Genomic DNA, 24896 nt, shown 5'->3' with positions numbered 1-24896 from the left:
CCGAATACCAAATGCAGTCAATCATCCTTTATGAATTCTGACCATATTTTGCTTAATGTCTTGCTAAGATTTACAGATCCATCTAGTGGTGATAATGTGGTAGTTTTCTTTAAATACCTCAATCAGGAAAACATTGCATTATGGCCAAATGATGGCTGTGGGAATGTGGAAAATATTAATAAATGTCAAAGTAAGGGTGGCATGAGGCTGCAACTGGATGTATAAAAAGAAAAAAAATCTTCAATACAAATCACTGGGGTTGTCCTGAAAAATTCAAAATTTGAAAAAAAGGGCTACATTTTTTTTGGGGTTTCTTGCACTTCATTTTGCATTTACCGGTATTTACTGCAGTATGACCATCATTCTTGGATTAGGTTTATGTTTTTTTATATAAATTGTAGCTATGCTACAGCTGTAATAACTTCTATTTAGTTTATGTTTCTACATAAACTGTAGTTTTTACTATAGCTTTCATATATTCGATTTTATCCTGACATGCAAAATTAGTAACAGGCAAAGAGCCAGTTGATGTTTTGTCTCTTTACCTGGATTTGCAAGGCGACTGCTTGTTGGGCCAAGAATCTGATAGGGATCTAAAATAGGAAATAAAAGAAATCATAAATATTTCATCCAGCATGTTAACTCAATGTATGTTAATTTCCTTGTACTGCATTGTTACAATTTTGGATAAAAAGACATTGAAAATATTAGGGTTGATTTACTAAAACTGGAGAGTGCAAAATCTGGTGCAGCTATGCATAGGAACCAATCAGCTTCCAGATTTTTTTTTTCTGTTAAAACTTAATTTTAAAAGCTGACATTATAAGCTGATTGGCTACCATGCACAGCTGCACCAGATTTTTTACTCTCCAGTGTTTAGAAAATCAACACCATTCTGTACTCCAAATCTCGCAGTTATCATGGTTCTGGTAGGAATACCTGAGTCCCTAAAAAGGGTGAATCTACAACAGGAGCAAACGCATTAAAATATGGGCTATGTGGGTAGATGTGGATGAAGACTTGTGGACCACGGGCAGTTTTAACCATGCCCGGGCACAGTTCACCCCCTTGGTCTGGTTCGAGTGTGCAGTGTAAGTGCTCTGAACCATGCCCAGGAACAGTTAATCGCACCTCTTCCAAGTGGTCCTGGGCACAGTTCACTTGTGGTCTGGCACTGTTCAGGTCAGTGATCTGTGCACAAAACTCTCCATAGATCACTGAGCACAGAAGTAGGAATCCCAGTGTTCTAGTTGGCAGAGGTGACAATGTAAGTAAGTGTGCCCAGGTACACTTGCTTCTAGCCTAATGTGTATGTAGAGCAGCAAAGGAGTGGAGGGAAGACATCAAATTCCGGCATGGTTCAGTTCAACTGTGCCCAGTGTGAGTGCCTCCTTAGTCTGTAATGCAGATCGGCAGCTGTTTCCGGCAGCCAGACAAGCAGGTGGGTAAAAGCCACTCAACGGAGCACAGCCAACCAGCCCTTTTATGATAAAAAACTGTTTCTATGGGCTAAAGAAAATGTACCATGCAAAGTGTGCCATGGTTGTACCGTGGTTAGATGGGCATAGTGACAGTGGGTGTTCCTAATCGACATGGTTTATTAGGACAGTGGTTCTCAACTCCGGTCCTCGGGACCCACCAACAGGCCAGGTTTGCAAGATAACTAAATTACATCACAGGTGATCTCATTTGCTGCTCAGTGATTGCAGTATTCTAGTCTGCATCCCCCAAGGTAATACTTAAAATCTGGCCTGTTAGTGGGTCCCGAGGACCGGAATTGAGAACCACTGTATTAGGATACCCCTTTTCACATCTTTCTGTATCACCTTCTTTTGAGGCTCTTGCCATTCAGTCGTATAAGCGTCTGAGAGCTCCAAATGAAGTTGGTGCTGGAAGACTTCCCTCTGCCAGGAGAGCAGATAGCTATATAATGCCCAGCATATGTCAGTGATTGGGGGCCCCCCTTGATCGATACATGAATAGTGAAGTACCACCAGTCCTACATACCATATTAATACTACACATGCCCCACTGGCTACTCCTTCCCAAAAGCCACCTAAAAAATGGTTAGTTGTCTCTGCTATTCACACGACTGCCTTCCAGGCAGAAGGTGATCCTTATCCAATTTATGCTTCATTTAAGTTCTAATTTTTGAATACAGGCAGCACAACATCCATAGTTTCTGCAGAAATGCTTTCCTAGCTGTTTTATGGTGTTAAAGCAAATATATGGATGTAAAATCCTAAATCAAAATTTAAATTGATATTGTATTGTTTGATGGGTACCTTAAAAATCATTTTTTTCTTGAAATCTTTTATGTAGGGTAGGGTTAAAACCCCTATTGGAGTATTTATTGATACCTTCGTGCTGCTGGGGAGATTTTTTTCAATCACTTACTGTCCTAAAGATATAACAGGACCTAAGAGGAAATATCCTCAAAGTGAGGGAAATTCCAATTCTAGTTGTCAGCGGAACATTTGTATCCATCAGAAGATTTCGGTTTACCTCTTGGTCTGGTGACAACTCTAAAATTTACAATTTCTACTGATGTTCTGTCCATGTGATGATGGTCACCAAGGCAAATAGAGGAGTGAGAAAAACCATAAAAATGTGATAAAGGGTTTAACCCTTTACAAACAAAAAAATGTTTATATTTTAATCAAATTAACAGGAAACCACATTTTGACAAAAAGGCCAGGATAAAACCTGCCACGGTGGCATCCCAAGTGACTGTCCTCACATGGTTCAGATACAAAGCCACAGGCCTCAGCTTGCAGAAATAAGTTCAAACTGATATTTTTATTGCATTACAATCCCTGTCTCTGTTCTATGAACAAAGGAGTACACTATAGTGAACCTGTCATCAATAGAAAAATTAGGAGGTATATTTATTTAAAATGGTAGATAAGCCTAACTACACAGTATCTTACAAAAGTGAGTACACCCCTCACATTTTTGTAAATATTTTATTATATCTTTTCATATGACAACACTGAGGAAATGACACTTTACTCCAATGTAAAGTAGTGAGTGTACAGCTTGTATAACAGTGTAAATTTGCTGTCCCCTCAAAAAAACTCAACACACAGCCATTAATGTCTAAACCACTGGCAACAAAAGTGAGTACACCCCTAAATGAAAATGTCCAAATTGGGCTCAAAGTGTCAATATATTGCGTGGCCACCATTATTTTCCAGCACTGCCTTAACCCTCTTGGGCATGGAGTTCACCAGAGCTTCACAGCTTGCCACTGGATTCCTCTTCCACTCCTCCATGACGACATCACAGAGCTGGTGGATGTTAGAGACCTTGTGCTCCTCCACCTTCTGTTTAAGGATGCCCCACAGATGCTCAATAGGGTTTAGGTCTGGAGACATGCTTGGTCAGTCCATCACCTTTACCCTCAGCTTCTTTAGCAAGGCAGTGGTCATCATGGAGATGTGTTTGGGGGTCACTATCATGTTGGAATACTGCCCTGCGGCCCAGTCTCAGAAGGGAGGGGATCATGCTCTGCTTTAGTATGTCACAGTACATGTTGTCATTCATGGTTTCCTCAATGAACTTTAGCTCCTCAGTGCTGGCAGCCCCAGATCATGACACTCCCACCACTGTGCTTGACTGTAGGCAAGACACACTTGTCTTTGTACTCCTCACCTGGTTGCCTCCACACACGCGTGACACCATCTGAACCAAATAAGTTTATGTTGGTCTCATCAGACCACAGGGCATGGTTGGTCTAATGAGACCACCATGTCCATCTGAACCAAATAAGTTTATCTTGGTCTCATCAGACCACAGGGCATGGTTCCAGTAATCCATGTCCTTAGTCTGCTTGTCTACAGCAAACTTTTTGCTAGCTTTCTTGTGCATCATCTTTAGAAGAAGCTTCCTTCTGGGACAATAGCCATGCAGACCAATTTGATGAAGTGTGCGGCGTATGGTCTAAGCACTGACAGGCTGACCCCCCACCCCTTCAACCTCTGCAGCAATGCTGGCAGCACTCATATGTCTATTTCCCAAAGACAACCTCTGGATATGACGCTGAGCACGTGCATTCAACTTCTTTGGTCGACTATGGCGAGGCCTGTTCTTAGTGGAACCTGTCCTGTTAAACCGCTGTATGGTCTTGGCCACCATGCTGCAGCTCATTTTCAGTGTCTTGGCAATCTTTTCATATTTTTTACGTAGAGCAACATTTCTTTTTTTCAGATCCTCAGAGAGTTCTTTACCATGAGGTGCCATGTTGAACTTCCAGTATGAAAGAGTGAGAGCGATAACACTAAATTTAACACACCTGCTCCCCATTCACACCTGAGAGCTGTACACTCACTACTTTACATTGAAGCAAAGTGTCATTTCTTCAGTGTTGTCACATGAAAAGATATAATAAAATATTTACAAAAATGTGAGGGGTGTACTCACTTTCGTGAGATACTGTATATTCTAAAAAATGTTCCATCCCCCCTTCTCCTACCTATCTTACTCTGGTCTGGTCTCATGATCCCCCAGCTCCCCTGTGTCAGTAAGTGGCTGTTGCAGGAAAGAGGAGGGAGAGCTGCAACGGCTGGGCCATGAGAGCCTATAGGTCAGGGGTCTCCGAACTATGGTCCTCCAGTTGTTCAGGAACTACAATCCCTATAATGCCTAGTCATGTCTGTGAATGTCAGAGTTTTACAATTCCTCATGGGACATGAAGTTCCTCAACAGCTGGAGCGCGATAGTTTAGAGATCCCTGTCAAAGGTGATGTCAGGGCTCCCAGAATCGATAGCCATTGTTCAGCATTCACTTACAGAGCTGTAGGATCACATAATTCGACCGGAGTGGATTAAAATAAGTAAGTACAGAGATCTCTTTTATACAGGTTAGGCAGGATAGGTAGAAGGAGGGGGGCATAACATTTTTAAGTATAGTTATAGTTAGGATTTTCTTCCATGTAAAAATTCAACCAGATGACCTTACAAACATGAACCTTTTGGTGGAAACTAACAAAATTTGTGTCTTAATTACCTAGCTGGGGCCTTGGATCTTCTGTTTTTGGCACTACGGTGGGTGCTTGAGAAGCTGAAAAACAAAATAATTACTGAGAACTATATAAACACAGTTATTGAAGGTTTCATAGGGTGTGGATTCGGGCTGCAATTGACACTATCTTTGTTACAGATTATTGTATGGGACACAGTTGGAACCTTACCTGGTGTGCTTGGCTCATGGCTTCTCCAATAGCTTCCCATGCCTGTTAAAGTATATGTAAAGCTAAGATTTTTTTTTCATCTTTTGATAGAGAAAGGTTAAATCTCTTAAGATTTTTGGCCTTCTAAATCCCATTGAGGAGATTTCCCATCACTTCCTGTCCAGAAAACACAACAGGAAAAGAGGATATCTCACCAAAGAGAGGGAAACCCCTCTTAGACAGTCGTCACCAGAACAGGTGTCCTCAATGGAAGATCGGCCACTATTCATGTTCTGGAAACAACTCAAAATTTTAGATTGTCCATTGGAATTGGGTAATTCCTGACCCTTACCCTAATTTATAAAAAAAAATGTTTTGGCATACATAAACTTTTTGGGCCCTATTAACACCTGAGCATTTTGTAGCTTAAAGCTCAAAGCTCCAAAGCTCTCAACAGACAAAATCTCATGTTTTTAAATGGTGGACATTCACTGTAGCTTGATTGCTGAGGCATCAAAAGGTACATGAGCTATTTCTAAAGCAGAACTAAATGCTTTTGGCCCCATATACTTTATTTGGAGCACATTGTGAATGCGTGAAACAAGTCTTTTTGTGCACTTCATTGGGCGTACTTTGAGGGATTTTATAGCCTGTGAGAACTGGTCTCTTCTGCCTTTTGCTTTCCTTTTGCTAAAACAAATATGCCTGAAGCAAGAACACAAAAACGCTCCAAAAAAATGCCCCAAATTGCCTGAAAATTGCTCATCCCAGGTATAAATCCAGCCTATGGCTTAGGGTTAGGTGGTAATGAGCTATGTAACCACCACTAGTTGACATCATCCTAGTATTGTAGCCAATTCATTATGAAAGAAATATGTGGGCTGCCATTGATGGCCTTCATTGGACAATGCTGAATGCCTGGCTGGTTCTGGATTTTATAGTTGTGATTCAACAAACTAGAATAAGCCTCCAGTATATGAACAACAAGGAAAGGTTGGAATCCCTCTTCTCTACACTTGCTCTTAGTCTAAAGCCCCGTACACACGCACAGATTGTTGGCCAACCGATCGGCCGTCTTTTGTCCAGTGTTGTTTGTTGGTTGAAATGTGCTCTAGACTTGCACTGGACTTTTGTTGGCCAACAAAAACCAACTTCAGAAGTGATGTGATGGTTGATTTTCCCTGTGTTTTTTCTTCTCTGAGCATGCCCAGTCTTGCTCATCTGATTTTTGTCTGCCGAAATCTGCACTGACTGAGGAACAATCGGCCATTTTTTGTTGGCCAACAAAAATTTTATAGAATGCACACCAGATTTTTTTTCGGCCGAAAATTCGCAGTTGGTTGTCGGAAGCATCATACTAACAAGCCGACAATCGGCAGATCGGACGTTGGCCAACAATTTGCAGCCAACAATCTGTGCGTGTGTACGGGGCTTAAGTCTATCATATGAAACAGAAATATCAGTATAACTTCCAGACAGGCCCCATATATCTCTAATTACAGGCTTATCTTAAAGATCAGACCTGGGCAAATTGTGGTTCCAGTGCCACATCTGGCCCTTGGCTGTCCCTATCCATTCCATGCCTCCTTTGTCAGCATGCTTTTCTGAGCCTGTCAGCTTCCTCTGAGGAAGCAGACTTTCTCAGAGAGGCACGCTGACAGATGTCCATCTGGAGAGCTTCAAGAACTGAAAGGAGAGAGCCCGAGGAGCTGATTGGTACTGCAGGGAGACTTGGTCCTGGTGAAAGAGCGTTGCCTAAGAGATGTCCCACCGCTCTCCCACCGCTCTTCTACCTGGCCAAGTTCTTCATGTGTTAGCACCTGCATGCTGCAAACCCTAATACCCATGAACCTGTTCTTCACCCCAGGTCAGGATCTGCAGAAATTCCCACTGTACCAGTGCTTTTCAAAGGACAATTGACAGCCAGCTTCTATGTGCATTTAGTGGTTTGTCCAGAGTTCAACTGTAAATCTTGATTGCCCTATACCTGCAGCTCTATAAGTATATTTATGGTCAATTTAGATGGCTGTTTTTAGTTTTCTGCTTATTTTTTTGAGAAAAGTTTTTGAAGGATCTGAAATGCAGTATTTGTATTGGACCATGGAGCGTGGATCTGGCATATATTGTTGCTTCTGCATGCAGGATGATGGGATTTCTATAGGCAGCCAGTCCATCGGTATTCGGTTTATTTATTTATTCCTTCAAATAGGCATTGGGAATACAGAGTGACCACATTGTAATTGCAATTGGGAAGCAAGCCATTGCATTCTGCATCCACATATTTCATGGATCTGAAGTTTGCTGGAATATGGAGTTCAAACAATGTTTACAAAAATATAAAAAAAACTTAAAATGATGGTGTGAATTTCATAGTTAAAATCTTTACATATATATACATATCACCTACCTTTTGACTGCGGTGTTGGATGATTGGCCCATGCAGATCTTCTTGTCTGCTCATAGGTTAAATCTGCAAAAGGAGTAATCGACTGTGATTTCCACCAAGTGAAGGACAGACAAAGCCGTATTTACAATAATAGTCTCATATTTACAGGGAAAACAGCTTAACCCCTTGCCGGCATCCCCCGCCACTGTAGGAGAATCTAAATGCTGGGAGGTGGGCATTTCGATCATGTGACCACTGTGAGTGGCTGTCATGATTGAAAACTTCCAATTGCATGTATGCATCGGGAGCTGCCCTTGACATCTTTGTTACTGTGCTAAGAGTGTGTAGTTAGCATGCTCTCAGGCACAGAAAAGCTATTAATGCATGTCTAGCAGGAACAGGTTAAAGCAGCCTTCACTTAAAAATTCCTCTTACCTACTTTCATTTCCTTTCCCCCAGCCTTTTCAGAAAAGGTATTTTTTTTAAAGGGGGGAGGGGGGGGGGGCAGCAGGTGACTTTTTTGTATTACTTCCTTGTTCCTCACCTAGGCGAGCATGTTGTTGTCTCAGCCCACCCCCTTCCCCCAACCAGCACCTTCCTGGAATCACATCACACATCCCAGGTCTCACCGTGATAGGAGAGACATTAGGACATCACAGCTGGCTCCCAAAACTAAGATGGGGCATGGAGAAGCAGAAGGCCTGGAGATATTTAGCTGCACAGAAGACAGCGCAGGACTCCATGGCCTTGTAAGCAAGGCTTTTTTTTCTCAGTGGGAACGCGGGAGAAAGCAGCTCCAGCACTAAATGGGTCACTGGGGTGTGCTGGAGAGTCTATTGATGCTGGCTTCTGGGGATCTATTGTTGGTGGGGAGGTCTGTTGTTGCTGGTGGGGGATCTATTTTTGATGGGGGGAATCTTATGTTGCTATGAGGGATCTATTGTTGGGGGGGTGTATTGTTGTTGGCTGCTAGAGGGTCTATTGATGATTGCTGCTGGGAGATCTACCATATTGTTATTAGTAGGGAGTTTTTGTTGTTAGGGGACCTATTGTTGCTGGTAGGGGGTATCCATTCTTGCTGGTGGTGGATCCTATTGTTTCTGGTGGGGATTACCTGTTGAGAGAAGGGTCTATTGTCACTGGCTGCCGGAGGGTCTTTTGATGCTGCCTGCTGGTAGATCTACTTCATTGTTACATTAGGTGTTTATTGTTGTCAGGTGCATCGATTGTTCTTTCGGTATTTTGTGTTATTGGGGGGGGGGGGGTTCTGTTGTTGCTGGGGGGGGTCTATTGTTGCCTTCAATGATTTATTGTTGCTGGGGGGGGTCTATTTTTGCCTTGCATGATTTAATGTTGCTAGCTGCAGAGGATTATGCTTGGAGGTGGGTAGGGGACAGAGACAAGAGACAACTTGGAAGTCGGGAGTACCGGCATCTATTCTGTGAGAAAAAGAGCCCTGCTTGTAAGTATCTGTTTCCTGGAACTCAGCAGCTACAGTAAATATTCTTTGCTAAAGATCTTCTTTAAAGGCCCACTTTATTCTGATAACTGTGTAAGGTTAATTCCTATAATGATAGTATTTTATACACAAGTTTCTTTTTTTCTTTATATCAAAAAGTTTTTTATGAACATTTTCAAGAATTACAATACAGACATTGAATAGACCAGAGTGTCCATACATTTTCAGTTGTACCTCAGATACTAACAGAAAGACAACAAAATGGTTGCATCAGATATCAAACATCGATAAAGGCACTGCCTATTACCACATCCACTCGACCATAGAGGGCAAGTTAGTATTGTGCGTAAACATTGCATATCCCATCTCATCCTGCCATGGATCCCAAGGGCCTTCACAGATTTAACCCATGTGTCAAAGCAGTAGCCTATCCAGCACCAAGTCTATTGGTGCCAACCCAGATGTAGCTAGCCAACCTCCCCACACTTTGTCATATTTAGCCAGGCACCCACGGTGTTAATAAATCAGCTGTTCATACCTCAGAGTCGTGCTCATATGCTCTATCTATCTAATAGGTGGATTTGCAGATTTCCAATATAACAGGATAAGTTTGCGAGCTTACAAAAAGGCCCTAAAAACTGCCTCCCGAATATGTGGGTACTGCACTGCTTCATCTAACATAACCAGTATACATTGTTTAGGGTCAAGTGCCATACCCCATTTTAAAAGCCCCAATAATGGTCGTAACTATAGTATCCCAATATCTGGGAAGTTTAGGGCCTAAGCATGTGCACAAGATCCCCATGGTCCCTACTGCATCTGTTGCAAATTGTATCTGTCCGTAAACCAAGATCATTGAGTTAAATGGGTCATGTATACCCCGAGTAGGATGTATAGTTGGAATAGCTGCTGAGATACATTTAAGGAGCAGCTGCGGACCAACTCTAGCACTTCCTCCCACTGTTCACCCGAAATGGTACCAACACCAGCTTCCCACTTCTCTAGAACTGTACAGGGGTAGTTTTTCAGATAATCAGTAAGTATTATGGTGTAACAGCCTGAAACAAAGCCCTTAGTTGAGGACACTTGTTGCACGTAGCAAATTCAGGAGCTGGAGGCATAGTAGGGGTCTCCAAGGATTCTTGGGCACTTATCACGTGCTGCAATTGTAAATAACAGAAATTCATATGTGAGGGCAGACCATATTGAGATTTTAATTGTGGGAATGTTACATAGATTTCTTTTTCAATCAAATATCTTTATACTTTTCTCCACATTCACAGTACATGCAAGGCAAGCTGTCAAACAAAAATGGCCGGTAAAGTGTTAGGGGAAAAACACTATAAGGGCCTGTGTATATAGGCTTTTGTTTTTTTTTTCGGATCTGCGTATCTTCCCATACAAGTCAAAGAGAATACAAAAGAAGCTGTGGACTGCAGATAATATTGGGGTTCTGTGAAGTGGCTCTGTAGCTTATGCATGTATTTGCAATTGTGTGCAAACACCATCACCATTAAGAAATGCATAGACATAGGTAGGGCAGTTGTCCACTCTAGCCATTATTGGCAACAATCAAATTACTATGGGTAAGCGCTAACACAAACAGTTCACTGTTTGCAAATGGTGTGATGATCAGGCAGATTAGAAAACTTGTTACTACTGTTCTGTACTTAAAAGCAAGTGCTAACAACAGACTACAATATGCCAACACCTTGCATCTCCGTTTCTCATTTACATTTGCATGGAAAACTCTACCATACTCAGGAACACCCATTTTCTAAAGAAAAAGTCCCAGGTAGGTAGGAGCAGTGCCAGGAACAATTACATGAAGATCTTGCCTAAGCAGCCTCCAAGAGGTTAAGACTAGACCAAGCCCACCAGACAACACCTACAAGTATGATATATTGTTCGTGTGGAACTGCACTTGAATTAAAATGTAAATCTGCATGTTAAAAAAAAGAAATATAACGACTGAGAAAACAAATGCAACACCAACAGTAAACAGACATTACACTTACCTGGTCTGTTTGTGATTCTCTGAGATGCTTCGGGATATCCTGATGCATTTGGGAATATAAAGGTGGCGCCTCCTGCAGAAAATTAGCATAACCAGAATAGGCCATTACTTTTTATGAAACTTTAAAATGATCCCTTATTGAATGTCATAATGTCACAAGCTCCCGATTACGATATGTTACAAAACATAAACCACTAGCTAATTCGGGTATCTTTAGGTGAGGGAGGAACAAAATCACTAAATATCACCCTTATCTAAGCCCCAGTTACAAGTTAAAGAAATTTCTGTCTTAGAAATAGCAGAATTTACATCAAAAAAGTTGTTTTAGTTTTGGATAGAGTGGAGAAGGTTAGAATGATTTCCCTGTTCAGGTGACAACAGTTTCACCTGAAAGAAAATCAAGGAAAATCTCCAACAGAAACACAAACAGAAATAGAAAATGCAAATAGGAGGGTATGACTAACCAATGAAATATATGTTCAGAATTGTTACTACAATAAATGAGTTCTTAGTGTTTTTACTTAAAGGGATGTGGGGAGGGCAAGGTGGTGTTGGGAAGGAATAAGGGGGAGGATTGGTTGGCAGGGGTAGGTTGAGTGTTGCATATAGATGGAATAAGAACAATAGAGATGTTGCCTAGATGGGTTTTACCACATGGGAAGTGAAGGAAAATCTGAAAAAGGGATAGAGATGGAACACAAAACCCAATGAGGCTTTAGCCTCCATCTAATAACAAAAAAAAATCACATTTATTTCAGTCTGGGTTGTTGTTGGAGAGTTCTCTTAACTTCCTATCTGGTGAAATGGTGTCAGCAGGACAGGAAGTGAAGGGTACATTTCTTTAATGAAACCCCAGGTAGCAGCATAAACCTGACAGGGGGAATACCTCTCCCCAGTTCTATTCAAAGCTAAAAGGTTTGGTTGAATATACACTTTATTAAAGTGGTAGTAAACTCTCATTTGTAAATTGTATCTAAAGGTAAGCATATAACAAGACTGACCTGTAGGTACAATGAATATCATCTAAATGTGCGCCGTTTCAGAAAAATTCCTTGCCGGTGATGTCATTGATGCATGCACACTGTGCTCTGCATTGAGGACCACTGAGTGTTCCATCAATTCAGAGCATAATGTTTCAAATGTGATTACCGTTTACATGCGTGGGAGTCATGTCATCGCGGCTCGGCCATTCAAGAGACTGAAGCGCATGAACCCAGACGGAAGACCGGGTGAAGATGGAAGACCTGGCAGCAGTGACAGTGTGCTGCTGGGGGCTTTGTTTGAAAAGGGAAGTCTGCCATAATGTGCTAGTTATGGCATTAACCTGCAGGGGGACAGGATTTTTTTATGGACTTTACTACCACTTTAATAGTGAAATAAAATAATATTGGAAATGTTAGCATAACTCATTTTGATAAGCATAATTATTAATAAAGAGTAACCCAAGAATAATACATACATTATTTTTTTTTTGAGGTTTGAGAAGTATGCATGCAATATGATCAAAACTATAATTTTTCTAAGCTAAGATCCACTCTAGGGCCCTGTTCACACCTGAGCGATTTTCTGCTTGTAGCCCTAAAACGCTTAACAAGCCAAATCCAATCCATTTCATTATTCACATCTTAGTGTTAGGTCGCCTAAAGCAAAACTACTGTCATTCAAAAAAGTACATGAGCTTCTTTTTGGCAGATTGGAGGCAAATAGACTTCAATGGGAACACCTGTCAAACATGAGAGTTTTTTCGAGTGTTTTCTGCTCAAACAGTAGCTCTCCACCCCTAATCTCCTCCTTTTCTCCTCCCCCTAGTGCTTGCTATAGGCTAAACAAAAACACCTGAAGGTGTAAAACGCTTGTAATACACTTCTAAAGACGCTCAAAAACTCTCAAATATAAACACCTGAAAGTCGCTCTGCTCAGGTGTGAATGCAGCCGTAATTTGTAATATAGCAAATGTATCCAAAAGATCATCAGAACCATCAGCGATGGGTGCATTACCTGTGTTTCTAGCATGCATTAATCGTGGTGAGTTTTGTAAGGCCTTATCAACATCATCTGAAGTCAAATGAGGAAGAGGAGCTACAAAACAAAACAAAGCAACACCAAAGTAAGAAAAAGGGGCAATTGAGAAGCTATAAAGTTTAATGGGAGTTTTGATATAAGCATTTTTTTTTTTTTCATTTCTTTTTAATTAGTTTTCTTTTAGAGATATTTATTTCAATTTAATCCTACGTGTGTGTCTTTTAATTAGAAATTCCAATTGCATTTAATTTTTATTTAAAGTTATTTTTATTTTTTAATTTGTAGTTAAATTCAGAACAATTTACAATCAATCTGAGTAGTGCTGTGATTAAAAAAATGGACAGAATAAAACAAAATTATAACATACAAAATCATTCTTTAGTAGCTATTATTAAAGCAGACCTTGCATTAAAATAAATGTCCCTCTTAATATCTAGCACCCCCAAACAAAGTACAGATGAAAAACTTAAAAAAAATAAATAAACATTAGGAAACAGAAGGAAAAAAAGCACACCTAGACTACTGAAAAGCTCACCTAGACAAAGACAATATTATTTGTCTTTATGTAGGATCCCAAATCTCTTGAGAATGTATTCCTGCGCAGTGCTGGAGCACCTTTATGCAAAATTTAGTAGTGGAAGGGGCCAATGTATTTTATCATTTTATTTATTTTCATAAGTTTAAATCCTTATGCTTTTTGTGTCCTTTTTTTTTTGGGGGGGGGGGGGGTTGCTAAGCATTAAACAGACGTTTCATTTACATTAAATTCAGTGCAATAAGCCCATTCTATTTGATTGCCTATAAATTGATCTTGATTGATTTACTGTACAATTTTATGGTTCATGCAAGGTCCACTTTAATTTTTTTTATTAATATTAGTAGTTGTATAATACTGCTATTATCAATTTTATTTTATCATCGTATCATTTAATTGGTTTAGTAATATTAAATGCAATAATTGTATGTACAACTATCATGACCAATACAATAGAAATGTTATAAAATTTTTTTTTTTTTTTTTATGCCCAGCTCTAGATTAAACTCTTTTTTTTACAGTGAATACTGTTAAAATCATTGTCATGCTCTTATCATTGTCTGCTGAATTTTTCTTACTTCCTGCTTGACCAATGGGAAAGGAAGTAATGAGAATACCTCTAACATTGACACAGGAAGCAATTACAGAAGCAGTTCTTTTTTAATTTGGAGACAGATAGGAGCTTCTGCTATTCTCTTTTTGCTGCCTATGCCCATTATAGGCGATTGTCCCTTTTTTTGCCCACTAGGATAAGAAGTAGGGGAAATCTAGAATGCAGGAAAAACCTGAAAGAGGTACTAACCCTTCATCCAAGACTTACCTAAAAAAGCTATTAGTACTATATATTATTAAAATATATTAGTTTAACCTATTATTAAGAAAAAGTAATTCTGTGCTTGGTACACCATACAATTCAGGGACTGCTGCACCTGAATCCCATCGCGTAATATATGTGAAATAAAATGAAAACCAAACACCAGTGCGTTGTCTCCTCTAACCTCCCAAACATACAACCTCCAAATAAATAATTTATTTGTGAAATTAGTGAAACACGTGGATATAATCACATAAACATTATAACAGATATCAAATGAAATTAAGTGAAAACTCAAGAATTTTCTAAAAGTTCATAAAAGAAAGTTCCAAATCCATGCACTTCAATTAAATGGTGAAAAACAAAAAGACTTCAGAGGAAAGAAGCTGTGTCCCAGGGTCACACCACCATAAAGGGGTATGGGTTATAGTTAGATCCCACAAAGAGATCATAAATTGCCTTGCTGATCAGCAGCCAATTAGGATATCAACCATTCAAGACGGAACTCCTTCTACCTTCCTCTAAGTAGACATGCGCCATCCATCCATGCCTACTGAGAGGAAGGTGTAAGGAGTTTCTTCTTGGACGATTGATATCCTAATTGGCTGCTGAGCAGAAAGGCAACTTATGATCTCTTTGTGGTATCCAACTATCTGGTAAGCAGACCCATTACTCTTTATGGTGGTGTGACCCTGGGACACAGCTCCTTTCCTCGGGTGTCTTTTTGTTTTTCACCATTTATTTAGAGTGCACGGATTTGGAACTTTCTTTTGTGAACTTTTAGAAACTTCTTTCCTTTTCGCTTAATATCATTTGATATCTGTTACAGTGTTTATGTGATTATATCCACTTGTTTTACTAATTACAGAATTAAATAGTTTATGTGGAGGTTGTATGTTTTGGAGATTAGAGGAGACAGCTCACTGGTGTTTGGTTTTCAAACCTATTATTACTGCCTAAATAACTTTTTTATTTTAGGAACCCATTTAAACTATTGTGGCTGGTCTAAAGCATTGCATTAAAGCATGTTTTTTTAACTAGAATTATGCCATATTTAATGCAATTTATATCTAAATACGTATATGGTTAAATTATTAATGTAAAACTTTCTGAGACTTCAAAAATAATCCAAAACTGGAATCTCTACCACAAAAATAGTAAAAATAAGTTATTTAAATTAAATTTAGTACAAATAAACCCATTTCATTTAATAGGCTATAAGTTGATTATGTTTACTGTAAAATTACCTGGTTAATCAGTCTTTGGTATATGCATTGATTTTTGTATGCAGATCCTCGACCATTTAAAAGTGAAAAAGAAATAAAGATGGTAGCAAATAGTGTGGTAGATACAAATATAAAATTTGCATGTCGTAGAGAAAAAATATTAGAGAAAGTGGAAACAATTAATTTGCATTAAATCAGCATGCACAAATGAAAACATAATACACAGGATTTATAAAGAGAATATATATACATATATACAATCATAATAATCATAAGTAGAAACAGTAATTTATTTTTGTAAAATAAAAAAATTAAAACTGATTGGCATACTTTCTCTGAGGTAGTGGAGATGTGAGAGCAAGATCTCTGCGTTGTAGCTGGCCGTTAGTCTGTGGAAATCCTCTTTGCTCATTTTGCATAGTTCTTTCCCGTCTATATTTTGGAAAAGCATGACATCAACATCTGGTAGTCCATATTCTTTAATTGCCCATTCCAACCACTGTCGCACATGGTCCGTGCTCCATAATGTTGGATCTAAAATTTAGTAAAAGGCCAAATATTATTGCACCAATATTATTTAAAAACCATTGAACTTTTTGTTATCATGGAAGAATTGTAAAAATGTTAAGCGTTTTAAAAAAAGAAGAACAGAAATGACATGTGATCTGCCTATAATGCTATTAAGCCTTGCTGTGGACTGACAACACACTGGACTTTGGTGGACTAAGTGTTATCAGCCCTGCTCATTGTCCTTTGCTACTACTCAACCACTCCTAGTCTTAGATCTCTACAACATAAGGGCTAATCATTCTGTACTCCAGGGTAAGAACTAGGACCGCTCCTTCTGATAACACAGGAAGCATGCAGAAGACACAGGGCGGCTTTGGATTTTTTTTGTACTCAAACAAATATAACAAATATTTCCAATGGTATGTTTAAAGAAGAACTCCAGGAAATGTAAAAATATTCCCTTGCTGGAGGGTTAACTGCTCATTTATGTCTAGGAGCGCCTTGGCGAAGGACTTACTTACGTGATCCTCTGCTACTGCAGGCTTCTCTGCAAAGCTAGATTGGTCCCTGCAGCCTCTTCTCCCCTATGCTCTGGAGTTCTAAGGTCCTCTGACATCATCAAGACAGATGCAGGGACCATAGCCTAGCATTGGGTGTGAAGACACTGGGGAAAAGTCCACTGCTACAGCATGGGGGAGAACGCCTGTCGAGGAATCGGGGGATCAGATAAGTAAAGATGCTTTTCTCATTATCTCAACACAAGCAGTTAACTATTGCAGGGTGGGTGCAGGCCCATTGCAAAGAGAGTTTTTAGGTTTCCTGGAGTTGGGCTTTAACAAACCAAAGGGGGCAAATTATCAGCCTGTATATATTCTTTCATTGCAAGGACATTTTTCGGTTTCCTATGCTGTGATACTTTGACTGATATATAATTCATCATGCAGCACTGTATCCAAATAAATTATATATATATATATATACAGTGGGTACGGAAAGTATTCAGACCCCCTTAAATTTTTCACTCTTTGTTATATTGCAGCCATTTGCTAAAATCATTTAAGTTCATTCTTCTTCCTCATGAATGTACACATAGCACCCCATACTGACAGAAAAACGCAGAATTGTTGACATTGTTGCAGATTTATTAAAAAAGAAAAACTGAAATATCACATGGTCCTAAGTATTCAGACCCTTTGCTCAGTATTTAGTAGAAGCCCCCATTTGATCTAATACAGCCAGGAGTCTTTTTGGGAAAGATGCAACAAGTCTTTCACACCTGGATTTGGGGATCCTCTGCCATTCCTCCTTGCAGATCCTCTCCAGTTCTGTCAGGTTGGATGGTAAACGTTGGTGGACAGCCATTTTTAGGTCTCTCCAGAGATGCTCAATTGGGTTTAAGTCAGGGCTCTGGCTGGGCCATTCAAGAACAGTCACGGAGTTGTTGTGAAGCCACTCCTTCGTTATTTTAGCTGTGTGCTTAGGGTCATTGTCTTGTTGGTAAACCTTCGGCCCAGTCTGAGGTCCAGAGCACTCTGGAGAAGGGTTTTGTCCAGGATATCCCTGTACTTGGCCGCATTCATCTTTCCCTCGATTGCAACCAGTCGTCCTGTCCCTGCAGCTGAAAAACACCCCCACAGCATGATGCTGCCACCACCATGCTTCACTGTTGGGACTGTATTGGACAGGTGATGAGCAGTGCCTGGTTTTCTCCACACATACCGCTTAGAATTAAGGCCAAAAAGTTATATTTTGGTCTCATCAGACCAGAGAATCTTATTTCTCACCATCTTGGAGTCCTTCAGGTGTTTTTTAGCAAACTCCATGCGGGCTTTCATGTGTCTTACACTGAGGAGAGGCTTCCATCGGGCCACTCTGCCATAAAGCCCCGACTGGTGGAGGGCTGCAGTGATGGTTGACTTTCTACAACTTTCTCCCATCTCCTGACTGCATCTCTGGAGCTCAGCCACAGTGATCTTTGGGTTCTTCTTTACCTCTCTCACCAAGGCTCTTCTCCCCTGTTAGCTCAGTTTGGCCAGACGGCCAGCTCTAGGAAGGGTTCTGGTCGTCCCAAACGTCTTCCATTTGAGGATTATGGAGGCCACTGTGCTCTCAGGAACCTTAAGTGCAGCAGAAATCTTTTTGTAACCTTGGCCAGATCTGTGCCTTGCCACAATTATGTCTCTGAGCTCTTCAGGCAGTTCCTTTGACCTCATGATTCTCATTTGCTCTGACATGCATTGTGATCTGGAAGGTTTTATATAGACAGGTGTGTGGCTTTCCTAATCAAGTCCAATCAGTATAATCAAACACAGCTGGACTCAAATGAAGGTGTAGAACCATCTCAAGGATGATCAGAAGAAATGGAAAGCACCTGAGTTAAATATATGAGTGTCACAGCGAAGGGTCTGAATACTTAGGACCATGTGATATTTCAGTTTTTCTTTTTTAATAAATCTGCAACAATGTCAACAATTCTGTGTTTTTCTGTCAGTATGGGGTGCTATGTGTACATTCATGAGGAAGAAGAATGAACTTAAATGATTTTAGCAAATGGCTGCAATATAACAAAGAGTGAAAAATTTAAGGGGGTCTGAATACTTTCCGTATCCACTGTATATTTTATGTAGATAACGCTTTCTTTAGTGGAATTTAATAAGTAAAAAAAAAGAAAGCACTCCTATGATTCCTTTTTAGCAGACAGTGGGCTGAAGCCTGTTGTCGGCTGATGTCACAGAGCCGGTCCAGGCTCAGGAAATATCACGACCATATGGTCAGGATCTGCCCACATGCCTGGACAGGCACCTGGCTCAGCCTCTCAGCCCGACGCTGACAGCCTGAGACGGCCGCTCCCACCCCTCAACAGCCCAGTACTCCAGTGAGCCCTTGAGGGGCAGAGCAGACAGCAGTGACTGACAGTCCCAGCTTGCTGCTCAGGGAGCTCTGAGAACTGAGTCCTTGGCGATGTTTGATTGCTCGGTTCTCAGTCTTAGAGCCAGCGGGGGGACACATGCAGCATCAGACCAATGCTGCATCCACCTAGGTAAGTATGATTCTAAAAATAAAAAAAAATCCCCTAATTCTCTTTTAAAATGTGAAGCTGAAAAAAAAAAAAATCCCCTAATTCTCTTTTAAAACGTGAAGCTTAAAAACAGTGCAGAGTACACAGGTGAAATAGAGAGGAAGCAGGAGGTAAAGGAGTAAATGTACTGGTCACACACTATGGAAGAGGTTAATGTACAGATGTGCGAACTGGTCACACAGAGAGACAGTGTGGAGATCAGATGTGTAGGAGAGGAGGGGGTGAAAGGGTTAAACTTTACTTGAATGTGTTACTGTCATGATGTCTATAGTGCACAGAATGAATGAATGAGTAATTCAACCATTAGTTCCAGTTTCCTTCCCTTCCCTTCCTCTGTTCCTTTTAGATACATGTCAACATTCACTTGTTACATCATGTGAACGCTGTGATCAGTCTCCCTATGGCCAATCACAGCAATCTGAAGGCACAGAGCAACTAAGATCATCTCTGTCAACCCGGCACTGGAAGCAGCAAGAAGAGGAGGAGAGCACCTGGAGGAGGTGCGGGCTGTGTTCTCTCCCCCCCTCCTCCACATAAGCTCCCACATAATGAAGTGGGGGGGTGGTTACAATTTTCCATCTTTGCCCTGGGCACTGGATGATCCTATCCGGCCACTGCATAGAGACATCCAAGAACAGTTTGGATTTTACGTAGGCAGAAGTGTTGGCTTTCAGAGGAACAATAGACTAATTATCACCTACTTTCTTTGATAGGGTCATTTTTTACATGCTTTTCTCTTTACGCCTGGGTCACACCTATTGGGACATTGAAAGTGTGCTACTTCACTTGAAGTAGCACAATTTCAAAGTAGCATTTCAGTGCTACTTCAAGTGCCACTTCGAGGACATCTGTGTGACTTCATGCATAGATGTTTCATGCAAGTCGCACCTGAACTTGCAAAAAGTAGCGCAGGAACTGCTTTTAAAATGGGTGCAACCCTTACTCTGTTGGATTCGCACGATTTGACCACTTCCAATGCGGACAATAGGGTGCAATTTGTCATGCGATTTGAAACTGTCAAATTGCATGACAAGTCACACTGCTGAGACCGGGGGCTCAGAAGGATGCCAGCATCTTTGTTCAAGTATCCACTTCCTACAAAGTTACAATGTTGCAGTTTGATCATTGGGGAAGGGGAGACTGAGCAAATGCTTTCTTCTAGCTTTTAGCCTAAGCTAGGGGTCTCCGAACTTTCTAAACAAAGAGCCAGTTTACTATCCTTCAGACTTATTGAGGGCTGGACTGTGGCCAGTGGGAGTAGAAAAGGTCCCTACATTAGTGGGAAAAAATAATGCCCTATTGTTTGCTTCAGTGACAGCAATTGCGCCCCGTTATTGGTATAAGTGGGAAGAATTGCGCTCCATTGTTGATGTTATTGGGCCCAATTGTTGGTGACATGGGGAGGAAGTGTGCCTCATCATTGATTTCATTTGGCCCCATTGTTGGTGTCACTGGGAGAAATAGTGCCCCATTGTTGATGTCAGGGAGAGGAATTGTCCCTCTTCATTGGTGTCAGTGGGAGGAATTATGCCCAATTGTTGGTATCAGTGGATGAAATAGTGCCCCAAGGGTCAGATAAAAGCAAGCAAAGGGCCGCATCTGGCCCCGGGCTGCAGTTTGGAGACCACTGGCCTAGGCAAAGACACAGTTGAAATTTAAATATTTAAAGAAAAAGGGTAAAGCTATTTTGTAAAATTGTACTATTACTATAGCATATTGGTATTCTATAATATATCAGGAATTTATTCAAGCAGATTTACGGAAAAGTTTACTTTAAGGTAAATGTCTTGAGGTGCGTAAGTCGAATAGCAGGCTGCTGGAAAGATAAATATGTTTGAAGTGTGAAGATGGACCTACTGTGTAGAGTTCACTAGGATAGGCTTGTGAAGGTATTTTTAGAATTGGAATCCTGTATGGGAGAGCCAAAGATGGGGCCACTGGTTGGAGGGGCTGGATAGGCCCCTGGTTGGGGAGATGGCAGAATGGGATAAGATGGTAGGGAGGCCAGGAGGAGCCTTGTGGTCAGATGGGATCTAATGGGAGCTCTTAGTATGAGGCATGGGCCTCAAAAGAGCCCAAGGGGAGGGTTTCCTACCCTGATGTCGCATATACTGTAAATCACAGTATTTTGCTAAAACTACTAAAAAAAGCTACTGCAACTGTGTGTACTTTTTACTGCTCAAACTTAATTCCACATCTGCCAGGGTTCCTGATATTTGTTCTGCTGGCTTAAAATGATTAACACAACGTATTTACACAGCCCTAAAACTTTAAAGACAGTCTGGACAATTAGCTTTTCAGGAAAGTATGCGCTTGGCTTCGTAAGTTATCCCTTACTATGCTGACCAAGCTCTTCGACTCCGTCGAGTACTGAAAGTTAAAAACACCTGGATGTCAGACCACTAAGCACATAGAAACATTCAGAATATTTATAACAGAATGTCCAGTTTTCAGTAACAGAAAAACAAACGGCCGCTGAAAAACATTTCACACTTGTGTGTCATAGCACTGGAATCTTCATATGTCTACTGTATTCCCTTTGTGGTGTTGCAATACAATTAACTTTTGTGATAGATTTAATTCACTGGGCTGCTTATTGGCCTTGATTAACTATACAAACGTTGAAGTCAATAGGATGTGCCAGGAGCAAATCTCAATTGTATGCATCCAGCTGGACAAGAGGTGATATAAATTAAAGAGGAACATCCTGCACACTAAGGAACAGCAAATAATAATTGTATTACCAGAAACTTTTTTATATTCTAAAGCAGCCTTTCTGAACCTATTTACCCTAGAGTAGTGATGGCCAACCTTGGCAGCCTAGATGTTTTGGAACCAGATTTTCATGATGCTCATGCACTCTGCAGTGTAGTTGAGCATCATGGAGAATGTAAAAACTTCTGGGGTGCCAAGGTTCGCCATCACTGCCCTAAAGGAACCCCTAACAAATCAATACTGGGCACTTACCCCCTTCCTGCCCAGGCCAATTTTCAGCTTTCAGCGCTGTCACACTTCGAATGAAAATTTGTTGGTCATGCAACATTGTACCCAAAATAATTTTTTATTATTTTTTTTTTTTCACACAAATAGAGCTTTCTTTTGGTGGTATTTATCACCACTTGGTTTTTTACTTTATGCTAAATTTTTTTCTAAATAAATGAGAAAAAGACAGAAATTTTTGAAAAAAAAAAAAAACACGCTTTTCTTTCTGTTATAACGTTTTGCAAATAATAAACTTTTTTTCATAAATTAAGGTCAAAATCTATACTGCTACATTTCTTTGGTTGAATTATAACCCAAATCAATGTATATTTTTAAGTCTGCTGGAAAGTTAAAGTCCACAAAATATATATCTGAAAATCGATCAATGCTGATGTAGTGATGGTCTATCACATTTCTTGAGGCCCCAAAACACCAGGACTGTACAAATTCCCCCCAAATGGAAAGTAGACAGTCCAAGGTATTTAGTAAGAGGCATGCCGAGTTTTTGGAAGTTGTACATTTTTGTCCCAATTGTTTTGAAAAGTAAGAAATTAAAAAAAAAATGTTTTCATTTTTTTTTTTTACATACTGTCACCAGTGCAGTACAGAAATATCATATAACTGGTCTGGCAGTGATCAGGGACACTGACTGGAGACAGTTTGTAAAAAAATTATTTCTTTCAACTTTTTTTTTCTTTTTCATTACATTTGTTTTTCTTTTATTTACAATTTGTTTTCTAACACACTGTAACCACAGAAATACAAAGTTTCCATAGAAACACAATTTTAACACATAATGATTGCTCATACAGTACCAGTGAATTTCATAGGTATAGGCAACCATTTTAACTGAATGAAACTGGTTCATTCAGTGTCTTTTGTTGTGATTAGCTGTGATTGGCAAAAGCTAATCACATGGTACAAATAGGCTGTGAGTGGCCCTGTCTGTAGCATGTGATCACTGTGACCAATCACAGCTAGCAAAACAATTGTATACAATAGATGGCATGAAAGGAAGCCATCCATTGTTTACAATTGTCATGAGATCTGCTGTGATTGGTCACAGGGATCACATGGTACTGGCAGCGGGCCGGTACAGTGATCAATTATTGGCTGTGTCCGCTGGACACAGCCAGTGACAGATCACGCCGCTGACAGACCACGACATCATATGACGTCCTCCCAGAACAACAGTACTCACGCCTGGCCAATAGCAAAAGGACAAGGTGTTAAAACAATGTTCAGGTCCCGGGGAACCCCTCCTAAAACCAATTTATTGTCAGGGAAAATGCTCCTTACATTGGTGGTCTATGGGAAGAATGCTTTCCTTAAAGTGGTTTTCAATATGTTACCCTTACAAACCGCTAGAAATATCATTGGTGTTATGCAGCTGGCTCCTCCAAGTGGTTTTGTTAGGCACCATTAAATATGAAACACAGCTTAAGGAACCCTGAGCAAGCTTTGAAGAAACTCTATGGTTCCATAGAACTCTGGTTGAGAATAGCTGTTCTAAGAAGCATGTAAAGTCAACACTTTTTTGTTATGGAGAAGAAGGGTTAAAACCCTTGTCAATTTATTTTGTTTTGTTGACACCAAGAGTTCCCTTTACTTCCTGTCTTGGGGATGCAACCAGGAATAAGAGGAATTGTCACCTAAATGAAACACTTAAAATAGTTGTCACTGTGACAATGGTCACCAGGACGAAGAGAAGTTTGCATTTTCCCTATGGGGACCCAGACAGTAACATAAACCTTAACTTTCCTCAATTAATCCAAAGACAAGGTTGAATAACTTTATACATAAAGTCAATCTGAGTGTTTATGTTTCAGGCATTGGGAGGAGGTTAGGCATTTACCACAGGTAGATAGAATTGCAGACTCAGTAAATTAGGTATTTTTCTTTATCCTAAATCAGTTTTTTCTAAACAGGACACATCCAAAGATTGGCTGCACAATTAAAGAAAATAACAATGATGGGTTGGCAGTGTATATAAAATTGTTTAATAAGAAGTTCTCCTTCTGTTTTGCTCATGCTCATTAAAGCGGGCCTAGTAGTACCAAATGTACCTGTAAAAAAGTTATATTTATTTTTATCTTACCTATTTTTTGGAAAGATACAAATAGGGATTTCCAAGGTGCTGGAGACAGAATACAACAGTATTATAAAATCTGATAAACATTATTCTACATATTCAAAAATTAAAATCAAGCATTTTTGTATAAAATCAACAATGAACATTTCATACGGTCGTCATGTACGTACAGTGGTTTCTGCTCGACATGTTTCATCAGGAATATGTCTTCTTCAGGAGACTCAGGAAGCCCTGTACCTTGTACCACTATTAATGAATAAGAAAATACATTTTAAGTTCAATTGAATGCAGAAATGGATATAAACAGTCTGCAAATGCATACAAAAATGCAGAAGTCATCTCTCATTTTTTATGCATTTGCAGACTATTCATATCCATTTTTGTATTAAATTGAACCTATAATGTATTTTCTTATTCATTTAGGGTGATACTGTGTACAAGGCTTCATGAGTCACCTCAAGAAACCATATTCCTGGTGAAACATGTAAAGCAGAAACCACTGTACATATATAACAACAGTATGAAATTACCATTATTGATTTTATAAAAAAAAAGCTTGATTTTAATTTTTGAATATATAGAATAAAATGTATTTGATTGTAT

General features: G+C 40.0%; 1 protein-coding gene across 6 annotated transcripts in view; it reads right to left on the bottom strand.

Moving 5' to 3' along the window:
* Positions 1-24896, bottom strand: part of ERG (ETS transcription factor ERG) — a 289108-nt gene that overhangs the window by 4076 nt on the left and 260136 nt on the right. For 3 of the 6 annotated variants that reach the window (XM_082246101.1, XM_082246103.1, XM_082246100.1), the window contains exons 4-9: positions 15961-16164; positions 13032-13112; positions 11035-11106; positions 7579-7641; positions 5009-5062; positions 546-593 (exon numbers count right to left, since the gene is read on the bottom strand). In XM_082246101.1, the coding sequence (XP_082102227.1) occupies positions 546-593; positions 5009-5062; positions 7579-7641; positions 11035-11106; positions 13032-13112; positions 15961-16164 (522 nt within the window). The remainder of the gene's footprint in view (positions 1-545; positions 594-5008; positions 5063-7578; positions 7642-11034; positions 11107-13031; positions 13113-15960; positions 16165-24896) is intronic. The other 3 variants (XM_082246105.1, XM_082246104.1, XM_082246102.1) reach the window with 2 other exon arrangements.

The sequence above is a fragment of the Pelophylax lessonae genome (assembly GCF_965119305.1).
Source record: "Pelophylax lessonae genome assembly, chromosome: 2".
Lineage (NCBI taxonomy): Eukaryota > Metazoa > Chordata > Amphibia > Anura > Ranidae > Pelophylax > Pelophylax lessonae.
This window is presented reverse-complemented; position numbering and strand designations above follow the sequence as displayed.